The 23,607-nt window shown below is 41.9% G+C and overlaps 1 protein-coding gene across 18 annotated transcripts in view; it reads left to right on the top strand.

Moving 5' to 3' along the window:
* The window catches only part of ELMO1 (engulfment and cell motility 1), a 592,158-nt gene that overhangs the window by 431,148 nt on the left and 137,403 nt on the right, over positions 1 to 23,607 (top strand). For all 18 annotated transcript variants that reach the window (XM_019031281.4, XM_055347629.2, XM_055347626.2 and 15 more), the window contains one exon: positions 1,919 to 2,055. In XM_019031281.4, the coding sequence (XP_018886826.1) occupies positions 1,919 to 2,055 (137 nt within the window). The remainder of the gene's footprint in view (positions 1 to 1,918; positions 2,056 to 23,607) is intronic.

The raw sequence follows: 23,607 nt of genomic DNA, 5'->3' as shown, positions 1-23,607 counted from the left end.
GATTACAAGTGTGAGCCACTGTGCCCAGCCCTCCATTTTTTTAGTTAAGAAAATTGAAGCTCAGAAAGGTAAAATGACTTGCTCTGGATTGGCCTGGGCTGCACTTGAACCCAAATCTTCTGTCCCCCCACCCCACCCCCGGACTCTTCCTACAGGACTGTGCATTGCTCCTGGCCCATGCCCTTACTTTATCTGGAAGAAAACAGCATTACCATGTCTTCAAATCGGGTTGTGCCCTTTAGAAATGGTGAGCTGTGCAAATAAACACCACTTTGCTGTTGTTTTAAACTGTTAAGAAGTCTGAAATTCACTGTATTCATGAAGGTTGAAGAGAGAAGAGGTTGGTGTATAATAGCTTGGTAGCCGTGTATCCTTGAGTGTGTTTCCATGAGGCTTGATCAGGGTTTGTTCACTGGGGGCCTGCTCTATAGGATTCTAAGTAGATTCGCTGCTCATCCACATGGCAGGCACCAGGGCTCTCCCCGAGAACAGAAGCTCTCTGCTGTAAGCCTGCTCCCACCCCTCCCTCCATCCTGTCCTGGACTTCCAGGGCCTGAAACCCTACCATTCTGAGCCTTGAGGATGAATTGACCTTAAAAGAGATTCCAACAGCAAATGAAACACCTTGTGTTCTCACTCAGAAGTGGGAGTTAAACAATGAGAACACAGGGAGGGGAACAACACACACCGGGGCCAGTTGGGGAGTGGGGGGGACTGGGGGATAGAGAGCATTAGGACAAATAGCTAATGCATGCGGGGCTTAAAACGTAGGTGATGGGTTGATGTGCTGCTGTTTAAAAGCCTGAAAGTCATCCAGTTCTCATGCAAACCACCATGTTACATATATACCTATGTAACAAACCTGCACGTTCTGCACTTGTATCCCAGAACTTAAAGTAATATTTTTTTTTAAAAGAAGAGATTCCAAATAAAATAGAAAGACTTTCACTGTATGTAACAGCATATATATTTATTTTTTAAAAACCTTAGGGTATTGGTTCTGGGGGTCACAAACCTTAGTTCCTTGGGCTCCACAGTATCCTCATCCATAAGATATGAGTGGTAAGAGGAACTGTAAAGATCAAATGATGTATAACGTACAAAAGGGCTATAAAAATGTAAGCTTGACAGATGGGATGATGGGAGGGGCTGGGGTGCTGGTCTGAGGAGGAGGAGGAGGAGGAGGAGAGTAGGGACCAGACCTAAAGTTCCGAGCACTAGGTGTGACCCAAGGAAGCTCTACAGTGGGGGCTTGAAGGCAGTTTTGGCTGATTTTATGGTTTTGCCCAGGACTGGACCAGTTGCCTCCTTCAAAGCCATTCAGGTTGCTTTGACTTCCAGCCATCTGTGCCTGGAAATGTAAAACAAATGGTTAATGGCATCAGATGGTTAATGATCTCAAATGTTCCCTGCTTACTGCCATGAGAGAGAAAAGAGCCCCCTGGAGAAATAATCATGGATGCTATTTCCAAAGTTGCAATTAATCGTGTATTCAGGAAAACCCATCTTCTGCCAGTTATTCTGATAAGAAAGACGAAATTGAGGGTGACGGAGGAGCTGTGCCTGAGAGGGCAGTTTGAATAATCTGTATAAGGTCAAGAAGGCAGATATAGGGCTCATAATCAACACAGCAGTTTTGGAACAAAGCCAAGAGGGTCATGTCCTGGCATGGGTTAGGGACTGACTTTTATGAGTCCAAAAATATGTGTCTAAGGCTAGGTCTGACTATCTGGCCTTAAACTTCCAAGTTGTATGGGGGCCATCCTTTGGTTGCTTTTTTCAAAAATACTTTTTCACCATTATTGCCTGAACCAAAGATACCTCCGCTTGTCTCCCTTTGGGGCACATACCTGTGGTTATGTTCTCGTGTTTCACTGTTTTAAAACTTCTTCTCTTATTTTCCATCTCTTTCCTCCAGCTAGTGAGACCTGCAACGACTTCCACCCAATGTTCTTCACCCACGACAGATCCTTTGAGGAGTTTTTCTGCATCTGTATCCAGCTCCTGAACAAGACATGGAAGGAAATGAGGGCAACTTCTGAAGACTTCAACAAGGTAATGTGGATCTCGGATAGAGGCAGGGGATTCCCGCAACGCTAAAGGGGCCTGCTGCATGGTCCCTTGGCTGTGTGCAGAAGGCAATTGGCAAGGTGGGGAAATGAGGAAGATTGCAATGATAGTTGCTTCAAGAATGGAGAAAGACAAACGTCCCTCTGTAGACATGAATCTGTGTGCTGGGGATGACCTCATCCCTTTGGGGGTACGCTTGGAGCAGCTTTGTTCCTTTGTCTAAGTTGGAGCCACCAGCAGAGAGTTTTTCTTGGGACACGTTATCAAGGTGAACGTTTCCTTTCATAGCATTAGTTTGGGATGCCTTGTCAATATTGCAAGATCTGTCGGGGAAGGGGCCTTCCCTCCACCAGTCCAGGAGATTGGTACAGAGCAAATGAGATCAGGAATACTGCTCCACCTAGTCCGGTGGTTTCTTTGTGGATTATGGATGTGTTGTGATCATCTGCCCCATGCTACGTCAAAAAGAATTTTTATTAAAATGAAAGATCCCTTTCCAAGAACTGAGTCATTAAGGTTATATGCAACATTTCTTGGTTTACAGTAAGCATTTGATCCTTTGAACTGAGATGTCCTTTGGTTTTCTATATCATAATGTCTCACAAGAGTGTGACTTTCACATTTCCATTTGTGTGTGAATAACGAGCAGAGGGAAGGGCATTGGCCAACTTAGAGCAGAAGCACTATCCATGCTTTCATAGAGAAGCAAAATCTTTGTCCTTAGATAAAGGCCTGAGTAGCAATAATAACTATTGCAGCCTTTAGTACTTTTAATTTGCTGCTATATACAGCTGTGACTGTGGTCAGGCCCATCACCCATGACCACTCTCACCCAGCACTAAGGGCTGTGACTGTAAGAGTCAAAGGGTCTGGCCCTCAGTCATACTGTGGGGCTTTCATGGGCGTGCTTGGTGCATAACATAATATCTGAATTTCACCTGCACTTAATATACTTGTTGGTCATTGCCTCCCTGTCACCTTCTCCCTGGATATACATCTCATCCTTGTTTCCCACTATGTTTCTTGTTTGTGGCATCTTGAACCAACACCAATTGAAAAGAAAGAAAAGCAGGAAAAGGACCTAAGCTTCAGTCAGGTCCTAACCTGACTTTCTTCCTCAGCACAGCGATCTCACTTGCCATATCATCTCTGTCATCCCAACGATCTGTCCTTTGCATCTTGGTCATCGATTGAATTCCTTGAAATAGACCCCAGTAATGCCCTTTTGTGGAGAGCACTGGTCTAGAAGCTGCAATCCAGAGCTGTCGTGTGTCTGAGCAGCTATGCCGGAGGACAGGCTAGATTCAAGAAGGGAAGTGGAGAAAAGAAGCCCATTAATTTCCTTATGATTATAACTGCAGCCTCCTAAGTGTACTTCGCTTGATTATGAGAGACTTTGCATTTCAGGTGCAAATCATCCCTGGGAAAGAGGGAAGGAGGAGCAGGGAGGCCTTTGTTCAATCAAACCAAAAAAGAGAGTTAAATCAGTAGTCTTTGAAATTGGCTAAGGGACTAAGGCCACTTTGCCCTGGATCATTTCAGCTCTTTCATGTGCTGCTGTGTGAAAGCCATCCAGTCCTCAGCTTTGCGAGCTGGGGACACCTGTTCCTCCAGGAGAAGGAGACCTCACCAGTTGTTATGGATTTGGGCATCAGATGTCTGCCTTCTGAGAGATCTCATTTATCCTGCTTTTCCTAAATTATAAATTCTGCATTTTGCAGAATAATATCTGCAAATAATAATGTTTCAGATATTATTGTTGTTGATCTAGGCACAGATAAGCTGTGTAGAAAATATTATGAAAGTTCTGCAGAGGACTGACTCTGGGGATGAGCATTCAGACACTTAAATCCTATAGAAGTTACATTTTGTAACATGAAGCACCAAGAGTTCCTTGTTAGCAAAGGAAGCCAGAGGCCCCAGGATGGAGGAGGTGGGCACAGCTGGTGGAGGGAGGTGACCATAGCTCTAGGGTCCCTGTGGCTTATCATGGCCATGTGTTCAGATTGGTGGCAGACATCCTGCCTGTTCAGGGCCCTGCCAGGTGACAGCAAGCCCCCCAGAGTGTCACTGTGAAACTTTTATCATAATTAGCCTATATGGCTGTGAAATCTCTTCAGCAAGACTTAAGAGCCAGGTTTTGGGTGCAGTTTCTTACTGTAGCTCTAATGCCATTTTTTGCATTGTTTACAGATCATAGACTAATGCTGGGGGTCACACCTCTATTGCCAAGTAGGGATGACAGTTTATGGCTCAGGACAGGCAGCTCCAGGCCTGAGGGCCAGAGGTTCCTGCCTCACATCCAAATAGCCATCAGGCAAGAGCAGATATCAGAGGAAAATCCAGGATGGGAAGGACAAGGAATTTTAATTTTCTACATTAAATACTTTCATTGTGTTTGCTTTTTTTTTTCTTTTTTTCAGTACTATGCTTGCCTTACTTAGGTAACCAGAAAAATATATCAGGTATTTACATTTTTGTCATGTGTATATCACTTTTCTGTTGCTGATACAACAAATTACCACAAATTTAGTAGCTTAGACAATGCAAATTTATTTTACAGTTCATAGTTCAGAAGCCAGCGATGGATTTCACTAGGACAAAATCAAGGCGGCAGCAGAGCTGTGTTTCTTTCCAGAGGCTCTAGGAGAGAATTTGTTTCCTTGCCTTTTTCACTTTCTGGTGGTCACGTGCATTCCTTGGCTTATGTCCTTGTTGTCCATCTTCAAAGCCAGCAAAGACAGCTTGAGTCCTTCTGAGATGCCATCCCATCACTCTGATCCCTCTTCTGCCTTGGTCTTCCACCTTTAAGGACCTTGTGATTACATTGGGTGACCTGGATAATCCGGCATCATCTTCCCATCTTAAAGTTGGCTGATAATAACCTTAATTCTGTCTGCAACCCCAATTCCCCTGTGCTGCAGAAGGTAACGTATTCTCAGGTTCTGAGGATTGGAACGCAGGCACCAATGGGAAGCTGTTATTCTGCCTGTTTCCAGTGTGTATTTGATTTGCAGCTATATTAGGTTTTTAGATGTGTAGATCAGTTTAAATTAATGAAACATGGACAGAGGAGCCTTTTGTTTGCTTTTCTTTTTGCTGGTAGACGTAATACCTGTCACAGAGTTCTGCTAGTGACAGCTCAGATACAGATATAATTATGTCCCTTTTCTTTTATGGCCCTGTTCTGCCTCCACCAGCCTTTTTAAAAAGGAAGCCTCTTTGTGACAGCTTCTGGTTCATTTTGAAGACTGCCTTTCTGATTTTTTTCTGCTGCCCATCTATCAGCCACTGTTCTGCTTTACCTGATAATAAGTTGGAGAAGAGAGAAGAGCTGAAAGTTAAATCAGTTCACTTTTCTTCTTGTTATTAACTTGGTAGCAGAGGAGATTGAATTTAGGAACAAATGTGAGTTGTGAGTTACTGATAGATTTAATGTTTTTTTCTTATTCTCTGACTGTCCAAATTCAAATTCAGAAATATCTTTAAAAAGCCCAACATGAAACATAATTTCTTTTCAGCTTTCTTGGACGCTATCTCAGGTTCTTACCACTGTAAACAGAGCATGGAAGGTGGATTTATTTGTCAACCCTGAGACCCAGGGCTCTGTGAGCAGGGCTTAGCTATCTGTCTTCTTTAGCTCCTCACTGGAGAAGGAGTGCCCCTCAATTTAAAATTTTGATTTGCCCAACAAACTATGCTGGATTCTATCAGAGGCAGGAATAGCTTCTGCAGCCCGCCTTCCTTGGGACACCAGTTTATAGATATCTAGTGCTTGGTAGTTAATGCCACTGCTGGAAGAGGGTGTTTGGAAAAGCAGCTGTCGTCTGCTCTTCCGGGCTTGGGAAGCAGCAGATGGAATGTTTTTTATTTATATAAGAGAAGTAGAATTGAAGAGTGATTAAAATATTTATGCTTTGAAAAGTACTTTCTTTCAGTTTCTCAATTTCGCACTCTGCAGAATAATCCATTGATTCAGGCCATTGAGTGTGTGTTCTATCATTACCAATATTTTAGAGCATGCATTATTCATTTTTATGGGCATTAGAGAAGAGCTAAACTGCAGCTGGATACCTCAGCACACAAGTAGCCCCATAATCATTTCATTGAAATCCTCATTTTTGAGCGGGATAAGAAAGGGGACACAAGTAACTTGGATATTTTAGGTATGGGAATCTCATTTAAAGCATGTGTGGCTAACTACTCCACTGTAAAAAAAAATGTAATGAGAGTATACACTTTAGAGTATATGTCTGTGTGTAGCAGTGTTTCTCAGCTTTAGCTGTACGTCAGAATCACCTGGGGGCTTTTGAAAACCCTGTTATCCCACCGGCCAACCGCACCACAGATTAATTAAATCATCGGCGGTGGGGTGGGCGGGGGAAGCTATGAATGAGTATTTTCATTAAGGTAGATTTGATCATTAAAGGTGATTTATGTTAATAGAATCGCCATCATTAACACATGTGATACTTATCACAAGCTACTGTAAATTTCGTGCATTGATGGAGTAGGATGCTTGTTGACCTGTGTGACCCAGGTTTTCATCCTGGATCTGCTATTCCAGAGCTCTATGTCTGAGAATCTAAAAATAATAATAGTTTTTAAAAGGATACATCACCCTGTCTTTTGGTGGGGTGATAATAAATTGAAGTAATTACTGTAAAAATGCTGTGAGGAAGTAAAAATGGCATATGTAGTTGTGGAGTGTTCTTTTGTACTGAATAAGATAAGGCCTGTCTATGAAAAATGAGTAAATCGCCCTTTTCACAAACAGACATTCTTTGGCTATGTTAAAAAAAAAAAGTGAAGCTATGAATTTCACAGTAAATTCTGAACTGAATTAGTAACCCCTGTAACTTTGACAAAAATAGGCTTTAAGCTGAAATTTTCATGGATTTTGGAAGTGTCTTCCTCCAAACAACTTTATTAGGTACCTTAGTTTCCCGTGTGAAACACACGGTAGCAACCTAAAAATCAGCAGGTCCCATGATTTTCACATATTTAATGGCTGGTGAGAATTAAGTCCTCCCCAACAGTTATTAGTTGCCCAGATCTCTTCGCTGATGATTGACCCTTTTAGAAACCATAAAAATATTTGTTCCTAGCATTGGTGTTACTTTAGACGCTATCAAATCGACATTATAAGCCAAGATCAGATGATTGTGCCATACTTTCAGATTACCAGAATGGAAGAAACTAATTTGAAAAATGAAGTCACTCTAGAGTAAAAGCACTATCTTGAAACTTTATCTAGGAGCATAATAAACTAAGCGCACACAATAGAGCTTAGAATCTCAGGCTTGCAAATGAAAAACCATCCCTTAAAATAGCAGAGACTGTGCATAGGGAGGAACCCAGGCCCATTAAACAAAGCTGCAGCTGCCCCTGGCCAGGCTGTGAGCTTCAACCAAGTCAATGGGAGAAAATCTCAATTAGGAAGAACGGGAGAGCAGGACAGAAGGAAATATCCTGAGAAATCCTCTATGAAGATTATTCATAGGAAATAACCACCAGCTAGTCACATCTAGTGGATTATAGTGTAGGATAGAAAAGGGATTGTGTTTAAAACCTTAAAGGCAGCTAACACATGAATAAAAAAGGGAAATGTGTTTGCTTCTCAAACTGTTTGCAGCTTACTGACTTTCTGTGCATGCTTTTCAGGGGACAATTATATATTCAGGAGTCTCCTTACTAGGGCAGTTCAACTTCATAGTGGTGCAGACGGCGCTCTGTTGGTTAGCTGAGCTGGCCTAGGGAATGAAAGGTGGTCTGTAAGTCTCATCATGAATAAACATGAGTCTCCTCATTTGCATGAGGCAGGTGACTGTAAAATATCTTGGAGCAAGCTGTGAAAGGAAGCTTTGTGCATCCATGCCCAGGGGAAGCTGGGAGGACTCAGCGTTGTTTATCTTCATTAGAATTCCATCTAGTGCTGCTGTTATTGATCTGAACTGGGCCTGGTGTGGCTAATAAAGTAGGTGTATGTTTTAATTGAAACATGAATATTTGAGTAGAGGAGAAGTCTTTTAAAGAGCCCTAATGTCCTACACTGAGGTTTTCCATTTTTCAACTGTCTAGGCCATTAACAAGCATATTTTTTCAAAAGGCTTCTGATGTTTCACAAAGGTCTTAGGCTTGCCACACAGGCAGTGGAACCTCCTCTAGAAGCAAATGCATTATATGAATAGATTTAATTATTATTTCTTTGATATTCCCTGTTGAATAGGTAGCAAAGAGTTTCATATGTGTGTCTGTGTTTAAGCTATTCGTGTAAGATAGTGTTACCTATTTCCATGGAGTTTGCCACTTTCTTTTGGACAGCAATCAAGATATGTCCTCTCCAATCCTCATCAGTGTCAATTATACTATCCAGAGACAGCAGAAAGACCGGGAAAGTGACTTTGGTAACTTACCTTTTTCAATAAGTGTATGTTCAAATAGACCCCAATGTTATACATAAACAGATATGTATTAATAACAGGTAACATAACCCTGGCCAAGTCAGGGAAGCACTGTGGTATAGAGCAATATTTCTCCTTCTCTTTTGCATTATCACCCCACTAGAGAGTTTTATAGGTATTTTTCGCCAATCACCCTCCCCCTGAAATTGTAATTACAGATGTATCGTATATGTCTTTGTGTATGTATGTGTACCTGTGCCTGCTGTGTAAAAAGAGTAATATTTACTCCTCCAAGAACCATTTTTGTGCCCTCCCTAAGGATGATGTCCCCACTCCCTTATCAAGAATGCATGGTGCAAAGGCAAGAACCAAGGCTGAATTAGCAGGAGGATCTGGTGGCAGTCCCAGTTGGCCCCTCACAGCAGTGTGACCTTGAGCTTGTTCTTTAACCACCAAGTCCTTTCTCACCTGTAAACCGGTAGTGGCAATAGTAATAAATAATACTTCCCAGAGTCACTGTGGGGATTAAGCTCTCATTAGGTTTGCTTTGCAAATTGTCCTATACAAATAGGAGGTGCTAATCTCAACAGGCAAAACCTAAAGTGTCAGTAATTTGCACTTTATCATGCAGTGTAATTGAGCTGCCTTGATTTCCCCAGATAGTTTGTTCAAATATCCATAAATACAGATTGTTTTATACCTCTGTATGGGGGTGCGTTGAACTTTAGTTTGGCCATAGAGGGGATTTTGACCACTGTGGTCACTCCTCCCCAGCCCACCCACAAACAGATGTACTGCAGGTGAGGCAGGGGGCTGGGGACAGTACATAAAAATGCCAAGGGCCTCCCTTCCAGCTGGGTAACCTTGTGCAAGGGACTTGGTTCTATTGGCTTCAGATTCCTCATCTGTGAGATGGGAATAGGTAATTACCCACAGCTAGGATGGCTATGCACCCTGATGGCATCAGGCAGATAAACTGGCAGGCTCAGCACTGGCCTGGAGCCAACACCAGTCCACAGTAATGGAGAGCAGGGAGAAGACCAGGTGACACGGGATTCCAAATGCCTCTGAAAAGGAAAAGGATGCTCATGGCAACACTGAGAGCAAACATCTTCAGGAAAGGTGGACAAGCTGCTCCCTCAAGTTTAGTGATTAACTTAGTAGTGACTCTTTTTTTTTTTTTTTTTTTTTTTTTTGAGACAGAGTCTCGCTCTCGTCACCCAGGCTGGAGTGCCATGGCACAGTCTCGGCTCACTGCAACCTCTGCATCCTGAATTCAAGTGATTCTCCTGCCTCAGCCTCCCAAGTAGCTGAGATTACAGGCGCCCGCCACGAGGCCTGGTTAATTTTTGTAATTTTAGTACAGATGGGGTTTCACCATGTTGGCCAGGCTGGTCTTGAACTCCTGACCTCAGGTGATTCACGTGCCTTGGCCTCCCGAAGTGCTGGGATTACAGGTGTGAGCCACCATGCCCAGCCAGTAGTGGCTTAACTTCTAAGTGTGTTGCCGTGGTGGTCTCAGCTGCATGGGGTCCATGGCAGCTTTTATGAAGAACATAGAGAAGACCTCAGAGGGAGACCAATTTTCAGGGACTGTCCTGGGGTTGTGCACTGTACCCTGCATCTCCCAACCCTCTACCCGCTGAATTTACAGCCCTGGCAGCATCTCTTTATAAGGAAGGAGCATGCGAGGAATCTGAGTCATCCAGAGAGTTGGATTTTGTTGACCCTGTTCATGTAATTTTCTTTTTTTCTTTTTCTTTTTTTTTTTTTTTTGAGACAGAGCCTTGCTCTGTTGCCAGGCTGGAGTGTGGTGGCGTGATCTCGGCTCACCGCAACCTCCAACTCACTGGTTCAAGCGATTCTCCTGCCTCGGTCTCCTGAGTAGCTGGGATTACAGGCACACACCACCACGCCCAGCTAATTTTTGTATTTTTAGTAGAGACGGGGTTTCACCTTGTTGGCCAGAATGGTCTCGCTATCCTGACCTCATGATCCACCTGTCTCAGCCTCCCAAAGTGCTGGGATTATAGGCATGAGCCACTGCGCCCGGCCCATGTAATTTTCATAAAAATGGTTAAACTATTTAAAAACCTGTTTAAAGGTTGACTGCTATCTTTAGCTGAAGACATTTTTAATATGTTTTGCTTTCTGGACATTTTCTATAACAGGAGCATTTATAAAAATGGTCTTGACCAAGAGTGAATCTTACCATTTTGAATAAGCCTGACAGTAGTAAATATACTTCTTGGGTATTCCTTTGTGTTCAAGATTTTGCATGAGGTGCTTCTCATTTCTGAAGTCTTTCTAGAGCCAGTGTCTATGTTTCTTTGCATGTGTAGCACGTGCTAACTTGAGATTTGCCAATTAGGAGGAGAAAATAATTGATTTGTTCTTCTGCTGGACAGCAGTGAGATATATCAGTCCCTTGGTTCAATTTCTGACCATCCCTGAGCGTGAGAATAATGACGACTTTAAGTTAACTGCTTTCCATAACTCTGTTCAGTAACTTCTGAAACTTCTTTCATTTTATTAACTATACATTGGGGCTGTGTAGAAACCAGTTGTTAACTGGTTTCTATGACCTGAGTTCCAGATTCGTTTGTGGATTATATGAAAGGCTTGATAATGGCACATAAACCATTTTATTAGTATATGTCCAATTAAAAGGAAATTACCTACATTTTAAGTAAGGCATGATGAGATTTAGGCATTTTAAATTAAAGGGCAGATAGGAACCAGAGTTGGATAGCTAAGAAGGGTACCATTAGGTGGGAATCTCTCATGAAATACAAGGCCTCATTGATTTAAAAAAAAATATTTATCTTGTAATTGCAAAGTAAATGATGTTACATGGGAGGTTGAGAACACATTTCCAAAAAGAGATGAGTCTCCTAAGGCAGAACAGAAGAGCACATAGGTGCTGTCATATAGGTGCCCCCTATTGCCAACTGAGGGTACCAGATGTTGTGATGAATGGAGGATTGAGGGCAACAAGGGGCCCTAGACAAGATAAACCAAGCAGTCAGAGTGAGAGAGTGGGATCAGAAGCTATTTGCAAAGACTCCAAAACAAGAGCTAGAAGAAGTTAGGAGATCCTAAGTGAGATTTCCAAATGTTTTCTGCAGAATACCAGATCTAGGTGCTTGGTAGTTAAAATATATATAATGACTAAATCATAAAACATGCATATTCAACCTCTAATTTACATTGGTTATATGTCTGTGCAAATTTTTCAGAATTGTGCTCTTTTATCTGAGCAACAGTGACTTATGGGTCAAGATTATCTGCCTTCATTTTTCCAAGTAGGAGCTGAACACTGATCTTCCTTGTTCAACCCACACACTGACCCTCCTGCTCTGTCACCAGCATAGAGCCAAGTCATTAAGTCAGACAGGTCCAAAGCAAGGACAGAGGTTGAGAGGCCAGAAGAAGGTATCAAAGTAAGGCTACATTTGGCAGTGGTTCCCTCCTTCTTTTCTCTTTTCTTTCTTGTATTTGAGACGTTGTCTCATTATGTTGCCCATGCTCATCTCAAACTCCTGGGCTCACACAATCCTCCCACCCAGCCTCCCGAGTACCCGGGATTAAAGGTGTGAGCTACCACTCCCAGCATTCCAGCCCCTTTTTGGCAATTATTACAGGGAGAAAAAGGAACATTAGAACTTGAATTTGAGAGATGATAATTCCAAACCGAATTTCTTCTTCTGCCCGCCTCCTTCTTCCCTTTATTTTCTGGTTTCTGTGTGTTTTCTTCCTATTCTGGTAAAGTTAAAATAATAGATGCTCAGGCCAACTGTGTAGGAGGAAGTCATTTAGGCAGGTAATCAGCTCAGATATCAATCGGACCACCACCTTCCTCAGGAAAGTGCTCAAGCCTGCAGCTATCACTTTTGGCAACAACTCACTCAGATGCCTCTGAGTTGTCCCTCTTGCTTTGTCCCTAGGAATACCTATACCCTAGAACTTATGTCAGTGAACTGCAATTGCCTATCTGGCTTCCTAAGAGCAGAGCCTTGCTCTTTCTGTATTCTAAGTATCTAGCACCATGCCTGGGATCTAGAAGGTACTCAAAGTTACTATCTCACCACCATCATACATACAGCACAGCCACATCAGCATTCCACATCTTGGTTAATAGGGTCACTATCCAACTTACTCTTCAAATGCTATTCATTCTTTCAACAGATATTTATTTGTGTCTACAACACAGTGCTTGTGGTAGACACTGGGAGTACAGAGGTGAGCAAGACAGGATGGTTCCTGCTGTCATAGAGCTGGCAGTCTAGTAAGTTTCTACTTAGAAATTTATGGGCTAGTCCCTCTTTGTGAAACTGATTAGTGGCCAAAGTCAGTACAATCACCACATGGTCCTTTACCTTTTCATCATTGCCTCAGTTTCTGTCTTCCTCTTCTGTCACCCCAATGTGATAGATTGAATGGCTGGTCACAGTTCTGCACTGCTTCGTGGTAGCAGCATACTTCCAAATCCTTGCCATGACCTCATGATGGGTGAAGTGAATTTCTTCACCCTTTGACTTTTGTCTTGGCCAGGTGAACTTGTTTGGGCCAGTTGAGATGTGCATGGATGTGAAACGAGCAGAAGCTTGACTGTTGCTCAAGTGATTGAGCTGGGCTTTTGCACTTTTACCATCATCATGAGAACTACATACCTTGGTAGCCACTGCTCCTTCAGTGTAGGTCCCAAAATGAGATATATGGAGCGCAGTTTTTCCAGTCAGCCCACAGAGCTTGAAAGAGCCACCTCAGCTGACCTGTAGATCTGTGAATGTGAAAATAACTTCTTACCTATTGGAGTTGTTTGTTACACAGCATTAACGTGACAATAGCTGACTAAGACAGCAACTGTTACACCAACTTATCTCCCAGCTTGGAAACCTTTCCATTTTCCGAATCTCCTCCAACACAGATCTGACCATATCATTCTTGCTTTTAAAACTTCTGTGGCTGTTCATTGCCTGAGTCATTAAATTTTGTGGCCTCAGCAAGATGTTCAGATTTATCTTTAATTCACCTAAAGTACTTTTTCTGCTTTATAACCATATCTTCACCCTGCACCTACCCTAGGCTCTACCTGAACTGCCCACCATTTCTTGTACGTGCAGTTGCATTTTCATATCTCATTCCCTCTACCAGAAACATCTTCCCCCATCTGCCTGTTGAAATTTCACTTATCCTTTAGGATTTTGCACAAGTGCCACCTTAGCAAGATAGTTACCGTCTCCCTTTTATTTATTCAGAATGAAATTTTGTACGTCTACTCCCACAGCATGGAATTCAAAATTTTTTGGAAAATATCTTCTAGTTCTATAGTAGTTGTTTATTTTTAAGTCTGTCTTCCCAAATAAATCATATATTTCAATATATCATTGGAAGCAAGAGCTAGATTTTATGTCTTAATATCCTCCAGGTGCTTTTAAGTAGTATCTGCTCAAATACTTTGTGTTGAGTGTTGAATTAATTAATGGCCAGAAATGTTTAATTCAATGATCATTAAAAATGGTCCACATGACCAGTAAGCTGAATTCATATACACCGTCTTAATATGGGGTGGCCACTGTTGTTCAATTCCTGAAGGCCATGGGTATTTTGAAATTCCACACAATAAAGAATTTTCTGGCCCCAAATGCCAACAGGCCTTATTGAGAAACACTTCTAGACCCCTCCATCAGAATCTCTTCAGATGCTAATACTCTGAGGAAGTTATGAAATGATTTTGCCATCTGTTTCTTAATAAAAATGGCAGTTGTCATTATTTTTCTGCCTATGCAGCTTTATATAAGGTGAATAGAAAGCTTCAAAGACATTGAACTTTTGCAAAAGAAACTGAATTGTTCTTTTTCCAAGAAGATTGGTTGGAACTCCTTGTTAAAAAACGTGTGTGTGTGTGTGTATACACATATACCTATATGCACACATACATATACACACACACACACATATATATATATATCCCTCTGTTTCATTTTCACCTTCACTCATTTATTATATTGCTCTTAGGCCTGCTTAACCCACATACCCTGGCCATTCCGGGAGCACTGTTTTTCGCACTGGCCTTGTTTCCAGGCCAGTGGGAAAAATAACATCAGTAATGGCGCTTATTCTTTCCCAGGATGGCTGCCGAGAGACCTTCCAGTGCAAAGGACAAATGTGACTGTCAACCTTCCATCCCATGTAGGGGACTGGTACTTACCCAAGCATGCCTAGGAAATACGTGCTTGTGCAGCAGGAATGTTGAATCACATGTGTGAACACATCATGCCGTTCACAAAAATTATCTTTTGTATTTTACCTTTACCTCCCGAAGTTATCTTAAATTGGGGGAAAAAATGCATCCCCCTTAGAATGTCATAAGAGTGGGAAGACCCAGTTCTTGCCACAGTGAGAGTTTTAAGTGCTGGAGGCAATCAGCTCCCCAGAACTCTTCTGGTCCTATTCTCCTCCTTTCTCTTTCACATATTTGTTTGCGTGGCTTGGCTGGATCCGAGGTGTATGGCATATGGCTTTTTGCAGCTTGAGCTGCCACAGAAGTAAATGTCATTGGCATATAATGCCAGATTTCCATTTTGTGAATCACAGAGCACGGGATTCTGTCCGAAAGCTCCCTGGCCACTATGTGTTCTTAAAGCAGAAGTAGAAAAGGGTAAGACCCACGCATCACACAGAGATGCTTTTCCTATTAAAATGTATTTATTGCCACAACAAGTATATATAAAATGGACATACTTTTGCCCCAGCGTGTGTTTGAAAAAGGTTCTTGGCTTGTTTTATTGTGGTTTTGGCACTGGGCAAGCCTGGACATTTGCTTCCAAGCCTCAGCTGAGCAGATGCTGGTCGGTCAGGGAATCAGATGAATAAAAATTTGCTTGTGCGTGTACCAGAAAAAAAAGGCTGTGAGTAAAAGATAATCAATGTTTTTTGGATGCAGTTTACCAGAATTTTTTATTCATTACATTTTCAAGTTATAAAAGCTTTTAGGCTGATAATGGAGACCTGAAGCTGCCACAGATGCAGCCTCAGCCTTTGCTCCCCTGCATGGCTGAGAAATCAAGAGAGAGATTTGCAGATTCAAACACACACACACACACACACACACAAAGATGACATGGAGCCATATGCAACTGCCAGTATTGGACTGTTTTTGTCTGACAAATACAGCAATTTCAAATGGCTCAACCAAAAATTGTTGTACATTCATGGAATCAATGGTATTTACCCATAAGCATTTACTGTTGGTTTCTGACACAGTCTTCTTCTGTTATTCACAGTACCTATTTCTCTTTCATGTTCTTTTATTCTGTGATCATTTAACTCACCACAATAAGTTGTAGTAAAGTCTAAGTCAGGAGCATTGGCCCTGGACCCAAGGAGTGGGGTTCACACCCTAGCTCCTTCGTTTCCTTGCTGGGTGAGCTTGAGCAGGTTAATTGCCCTGCCCTGTATCCCGGTCTCTTCGTCTAGAGACTGATCATCATGGAGTTGTTTTGAGGATGAAATGAACCAAGATTAGGTGGAACCACATGAAATGGCCAATATTGGACCATTTCTGAATTGCAAAATTTGTAGTTCTGTTCTGCTCATCTTAATCAGTGAAAAGCATTTGGGGCCATTCCCATGAGGGAAATGACACGAAGATCACACAGCACACATGGCGCTCCAGATGAGGCATGGAGAGGCATGGATTCTAGTCCAGCTCTGCCTGTGACCTCCTGCATGACCGGGGGCTTTTCTCCTATCCTGCACTCACCACCCTCCCTCCTAGACAATGCTGTGGCCCCGGGGATGGCCTCCTTCTGTGCTTTGAATTTCATCCCCTCTCACCTGCTCTGGGGCTCTGTCCATTATCATTTCTAATCTTTGCATCATTAGTCTCTTCCTCTCACATGCTGTCTTCTCACCAGAATATAAACACACACAAATCTCCCACATTTTTAATAATAAATAAATGATTTTCTCAACCCCCTATTCACCTGTGCCCCTGCAGCTCGGTTTCTGAAGTCATTGCCTCAGTTTCCCAGCTCGCCTTTTCATGTATTAATCCACTGCAGCCTGCCTTCTGCCCACACCGAGAATATAACTGAGCAAAAGAAGAGAAATAGGACTCTAAAAAGCACTAAAATATAGTGTCAGTCCTTGAAAACCTCTTTAGCCACAAAAGTCACTGATTTTGACAAAGAATGGCCTCCGATGGACAGTTTTAAATCTCAATCTTGTTTGCCACCTTTGTAGCCCTTGACCCTGTGGACCACTCTCTCCTTAAAAATTTTTTTTACTGTGACTTTGGAAATGAACATACATGCAAGATAGATATAGATATACAGATGTAGATACAGACATATATATATTTATATATGTATACAGTGCACCTAAGATATATGTACAAATGGCACATTGAATATATGTGGAAGAAATAAAATAACTATTATTGTTCCAGTTACTAGCAATATTTTTAGAAAAAAATTAAAGGATAACTAAAAATATAACTGAGCTCAAGAAAAGAAATATGACTCCAAAGTGCATTAATATATATTTTGAATACTTGAAAACCTCTGTAGCCACAAAAGACATGATTTCTAAGAGGCAAGTGGGAATTGAGAGGAGTCGTTGAGTTGTTCTAAATTTAAGACTGGAAAGAAGTCACATTGTTATGAATCCCTGCTCTGATGAAGAAGAGAGACATCAAAAAATTTATAAAAATACGTCTTTTATCCCTTACACCTTCATGCTATTCGCATCCTCCCCCACCCCCATCTCTTCTCTTCAGCCTAAAAATATACCAAAATCATTCCTTTCCTTAAACAATATTTTCCAACCCTGTTCCTCTTTCAAGTTCTTATCCAATCTCTGTCCGTCTCTGCACTGCCAAATTTTCCGGGAGAGAATGACATCTCCACTTTCCCACCTCCTCACCTCGACGTGGTCTGATGTTCACCCACACCCACCTGCTGCAATTGCTTCATTTAGCTCAAGGTCACCTTCTGATTGTTCTTGTTCATCCTGTTCCCTGGCTCTGAGGCACTGACTTGTGTTTCCTCCTGTGCTTCCTGGGATCCTCTCCATTCCTCATTCCCATGGCACTGACCCCTTTAGCACAGGCATTCCCTGAGGCCCTCCTCTTTTCCTCTCCTACCACCGCCTCCTCCCCACCTTCAACCAGCACCTGAGACAGACAGAACTCCCCCCTCATCAGACAGAATTCCACCCTCATCGTCTTCTGAGCTGCACCCCTGTGGATGGTCTGCAGACTCCTCAAACTCGGGATGTCCAAAGCTAAACTCTCCATTCTCATGGCTCCGTTCCTGCTGCTGCTTCTGTGGGCTCTAACTCCAGGAGTGACATCACAATCACCCCATATCTTGGACTTGAAATCCAGGAGAGATCTCTGGCTTCCCTACCTTTTCTCTCTAGTAGGTCCCCAAGTCCTACTGATTCACCACTCTATGAGAAGGGCCACCTGCCTTTTAATGCTGTGACTCCACTTTCCTGCACCATTATCTCAGCCCCGGTCTCTGTGCAGGAACACATGCCAGCATGAAAAATCAATTGGCTTTTGTCAGGCCGTAAATACCACCAAAAGAAAATCTAAAGGTGTTGTTAAGACAGAAAAAAACAAAATCATTTTCCTTCTCTCCTGGAAATAGCTTAAATTTTTTTTCCAGTCTTAAAAGAAATCATTCCTCTCAAGAATCACTTTCTCCTGTCATAGCTTAGCCACCCTGTGCCTTTCACTTATGGACTCAGTTTGTTCTGTATCCTGCCTTCCTGCCACCATCATCTCTTGTGTAGACGATGTGTTTGTCTTTTAATTGGTCTTCCTAAATCTGGACTTGACCCAAGCCTAAGTTCTCTTTCCCCTAGCTGCCAGAAACACCTTTCTAGGACACAGCTCTTCTCATGAGACATCTGTCTTCAAAAACCTTTGGCTCTCTCTTCTTCCAGCAGGATAGAAAAACTCCACATTCTGTCCTAAACCACTCTTCCAAACAACATGCCTATTATGTCTAGCAGCACACCTCCTACTAACCTATCGTTAGGCATACTGAGTGCCCAGCATGCCTTGCACTTCCCAGTATCTGTCCCTGATTGTGTTCCCTCAGCAAGGAGGAACCTTCACTCTTTCCGGTGAAAAATCTGCCTGTCTTTCAAGGCCCAACTCATGGGCCCTGCAAAGTCCCTCCATGGGGACAGGAGGAATTTTCCCTCTTATGTTCACTTTTCTTCCCCTCTCTTGTAGCACTTAACTTACTCAGCTATATGCTAAGTTTCGAAACTTATTTTAGCCAATTATCTTTGATTTAAATGGGTTCCCATTCATTCTCTGTCCCACCTCATGGCTACCTTGAGGCAATGCTGCAGAATTCCAAAGGCTTGAAAATCATATCTACTCTCTCTGTTTCTTGACTCTACCCCTAAGAACCAGGACTGATTCTTACTCACCTTTCTACCCCAGAGTGCCTACCAAAAAGAAAGAAAGAAATATATATGAGCTTAACAAATGTTACTTAAATTGAATTTTTATCCTATTGTTGAAAAAAATAGCTAATAATGTTTATTTTTAAATCAGCTGATAAGGTCTTAAAAGGAAAAAGCACACTCTAGAACAAACTTTGCAATCTACAGAACAAACAGTCTTATGGACTCAGTTTGGCATTGAAGGGCATTGTGTGGCTATGACAGGAAAAAGAGTGATTCTTCTAGTGGCGATTTCTTTTAAGACCAAGACGAAAAAAATTAAGCTATTTCCAAAAGAAAAGGAAAGGGAATATTTTTTTCTGTCTTAAAAACGTCTTTGGATTTTCTTTTGGTGATATTTATTGTCTGACAAAAGCCAATTGATTTTTCATGCTGGAATGTGCTCCCACACAGACAGGGCTGAGATGATGGCAAAGACTTCCCTTCCCAAACCACGCTGGGCTGAGTCTGGAGAGCCCTGGCTTCCAGCTGTTTGTGAGGTCAATTACACCCCTCTGCATGGGGAGGAGACAAGGTTCCTTTGGCTCATCATCCTTTGGCTCAATGTTGGAAATTCACCAACATTGATTATCTCATTTGTAGATTATCTCATTTGTATAATACAGCTATTTAGAATCATAGTCATTCAAGGGGGGAAAACAAAGATGTGCATATAGATGTTCATTTCATTGTTACTTATGAGTGAGAAATTGAAAATAGCCCAACTATTCAACAGTGGGGATTGATAAATTAATTTATGGATACATTTATTTATCTGTTAAAAATTTTTTTACTCATTCAGAATGATATTCATGAATAGTATCTAAATATCAGAAACACGTTTTGTACTATATTAAATGTGAGTAGAGCAGCCTGCAAAATTATATCTCAACTAAATAAAACTACAAACTAAAAAGGATTGAATGATTTTTTTTTTTTTTTTTTGAGACAGAGTCTCACTCTGTCACCAGGGTAGAGTGCAGTGGCGTGATCTTGGCTCACTGCAACCTCCACCTCCTGGGTTCAAGCGATTCTCCTGCCTCAGCCTCCCAAGTAGCTGGGACTACAGGTGTGCACCACCATGCCCAGCTAATTTTTGTACTTCTAGTAGAAATGGGGTTTCACAATGTTGGCCAGGATGGTCTTGATCTCCTGACCTCATGATCTGCTCACTGCGGTCTCCCAAAGTCCTGGGATTGCAGGCGTGAGCCATGGCACCCAGCCAGGTTGAATGATTTTAACAATGGCTTCTATGATGTTGGGTTGTGGGTTTGAAAGAAAAATGGTTTCTTCTGCATAGTGTGATTAATTATATTTTTCTTTTTTACTATGTCTTTAATGTTCCCCATCTTTGCTACCTAACATGTATTATCTTACAATTATTTTTTTAAAGAAACACTTTAAATTTTGTGGGTGTGGAACTGGCACCAAGCTCCAGGTGTGGTCTGATCAGTGGTGTCAGTCTAGGAGGAATTTCTTTATCTTGACATTCCATGTTATAAATTCAGGCTAATTTTCTTTATTCTTCCTTGAAATAGAGCCTGGGTTTGGGCCAGCTTTGCCAGCCCAGCTAGTGCCCAGCATCTTAGCCTGAAGTTGATTGGTACTGAGATCAAAAGCCCTTCAGGCTTGATTCAAGAAAGACTCATTAACTGGAAGGAAGTTCTGAGCAGATGTGATACCCTTAAAAAAGTAAGCCACATTGCAGACAGAGCTGGACCCAGCACCTAGATTGCTTGTAAAATGGATTTCTGAAAGGGGTAGTGTTCAGGAGTGCTTCTCAGAGCACCCTAGTCCCTCTCAGACTGAGATTGCAGGAGTGGGAGGAGGAAGGAATGGGAGACAACAGGGGATGAGTCATTGAGATGTTTTCAGATATCCTCATCCCATGGCTGTACCTACGATGCTGGATAGAATGACAGAAGTACTCAGAAGAAGGCTTGTATAACCTCTCTAAGTTTAAGGTTTGCAGTAGGATTTTGTCTTCTTGGCTAAGCTATCAGATACATCTAGAGATGGTATTCCTGGTGTTGTATTAGTAAATCCAGCCCTAGAGGGTTCCCAGTATTGGCAAGAGCTGTGAAAAGAGCTAAGTGTGCAATAGCCATAGCACATATATTGTATGGAAAGAATGCAAAGGAAAAATTACATAGAGGAAGAACTTTATTTAAGAGAGCATCATATGAATAGAAGCTCTCCAGGTGAGCAGAATAGAGTCTGCTTGGAAAAGATATTAAATATAATGAAATTCATGAACAGAAAATGTAAGAAATGGAACTTTATTATTTTCAAGATATTAAGTCTGTATTCTTGGGTTCCCAAGACTTGAAGGAAACACAGGGCAACATGTTAAATTGCATTATCTCAGGCACTTCCTAAATATTACTTGAATAAATGCACCAACTCCTCACTTCCCAACTGGGATTTTTTTGTGTGTGAAATATGTTTTCTCAGTGTATGTTCAGAATAGCTGAGAGGTCCAACACAATAGACTCTCACAAAACATAAGCAAGAGCACTTATTCAAGGTTCAGTGTATGTGATTGTTTGAAAGATTTGCTTCATCGTTCTCATGCTTTTCATTGTGTGGAGAGAATTGTAGGCAATGCATTTTGGAAACCATGTTCTAAATTTAGCTTGAGATGACTTGGTGGGGGTAGGGATACATTTTTGCATTGTATATACATGAATTGGTTATTGCCCTTCAGGGCCAATTTTTATTTTTAATATCAAATTAACTCTTTTCTGCAATTAGTAGCTTCAAGTTGCAGGCAAGTACTGGACAATAAAATAAAATTATATTTTTTTCTAAATTTAATTTCTCCACAAATTAGGTTATAGAGCTTATTCTTGATGAAGATTGAGAATAACCTGTCAAATATCATTTGCTTAGGGGTCATGGTTCACATTTCAAAGCTTCCTTTGATTGGAAGTATTCATAGATAGAGAACAGTTTGAAGCGATCTGGCTCTTACATGCTGTTGCTATTGAAAGATGGGTTTAAGAACAGCAATCCTGTTTTTGTGATGGCAGTGCTGGTTCGCTAAGACCAGGCACACACTTAGTTGGTTTGTTTAGAGAGGTTATGTGTTGTTGCTGATATTCATTGTGTGACTGGTTTCTGATAAAGCCAACTTACTACCAAGATCCAAAGTTAAAACAACTGGGTTTAAACAGGACCCACCCTAGAATTTCATATGGTGACTCGTTGGGCCTGTGGGTACCCTCCCCCTGTGGTTCCATGTCTGGCTCTGTACAGACCTCTTGGATCCCCCTTTAAGCTTCTCTGCTTTGTCCACCCGCTTCAGAACATGACCTCCCTGGACTTGACTGCCTTCATCTCTAGTTTCTTCTTCTTCTTCCTTGCTTGCCAGGGTAAGCTGAGTCTGCTTGTGTTCTTGACCTTGTTGGTTTCTGTCTTGCTCATCAGACCCTATATTCTTCCCCGCATCCCTGATGCACTCTTTTCTGTTGTAGTTTAATCCCTGTTGTCACAGGAGACCGGAATGCATAGGTTATCTGTGAGCCTTTTCATTTGATAAAATACCTGTGAATGTGTGAGAAGAAAGAGCAGAAAAAGGAAGGGCATGAAATGTTTAACCATTTGAAAAAACATGGTGAGCCGTGGGTTTAATCTCTGCACACTGCAATGAAATTTGTCCTCTAATGAGAATATCAGAAACTAGTTTTTTTCTCAAAAGGTAGAATTATTTGCATGTGAAATGGGTGTGTTTTGGAATTGGAAGAGGTTTACTTATTCATTAGATCTGAAAACCAAGGAGGATGTGATGAAGCTTTCCTTTTCCTATGGCGAAGAAGCTGTTTCTCATTTTGCACCATCTAAAGGATATCCTACCATTGGCCCAGTCGCTTTTTGTCACCATATTGCCAGTGGATGTGCTTGGCAAGACTGAGCTGAGAATTTTGGCATTTTCATTTTTCCTTCTGGCTTGATTTTTCATCAGCCTGCAATTCTGGAATTCATTTCCATGGTATATTTGGAAAATTCAAATTGGCAAGTGATAAACACAGAATTTCACCAACTATCCCTTTGAAGGCTTTCAACATGATCAGAGATGCATCATGTTGGCCCTTGTTCTTCAGGCCCTTGCTCTTCTGGGTCAGCCCATTCACTTATTAGGTCTGTGATGCCCCAGGAACTTCCAGAGCTTGACTCTCCAGTCCTGTGAATGCAAATCATGGTCACCTCTCCAAGCCTGGTGCTCTGGAAGAGGCAGGAAGAAATGCATGGGTTGGGGATCTGTTTATAAATGGGTATGCATTTTGTGGATCCTGGTGTTATTTCTTACTGTTTGTAGGTATCACTTACATGTTAGGCATTTTGTGGGTAATAAAAAATAGCAAAGCCCAGGGAAATAAAATTCATATTAATGACTCATATTTTATAACTCAGCCTTAGGATGCTTGGGAATAATCCCACCTGCTCCAGCTGCTTGCTTGGGGAGCTGTGAGGCCACAATGGGGTGTGCTGCTCAGGGTGCTCCACAGATGGACACCTGAGTTTGAATCCTGAGTGTCCCACTTTACTAGATGGCAACTGGAGACATGTCATCTGAATGTCTTGAGCCTTTGTTTCTCCATTTGGAAATGGAGCCTTTTATAGCATAGGCCCATGGTAAGAACTGCATCTGCATTTTTTG

Source organism: Gorilla gorilla, chromosome 6 (genome assembly GCF_029281585.2).
Source record: "Gorilla gorilla gorilla isolate KB3781 chromosome 6, NHGRI_mGorGor1-v2.1_pri, whole genome shotgun sequence".
NCBI lineage: Eukaryota > Metazoa > Chordata > Mammalia > Primates > Hominidae > Gorilla > Gorilla gorilla.
This window is presented reverse-complemented; position numbering and strand designations above follow the sequence as displayed.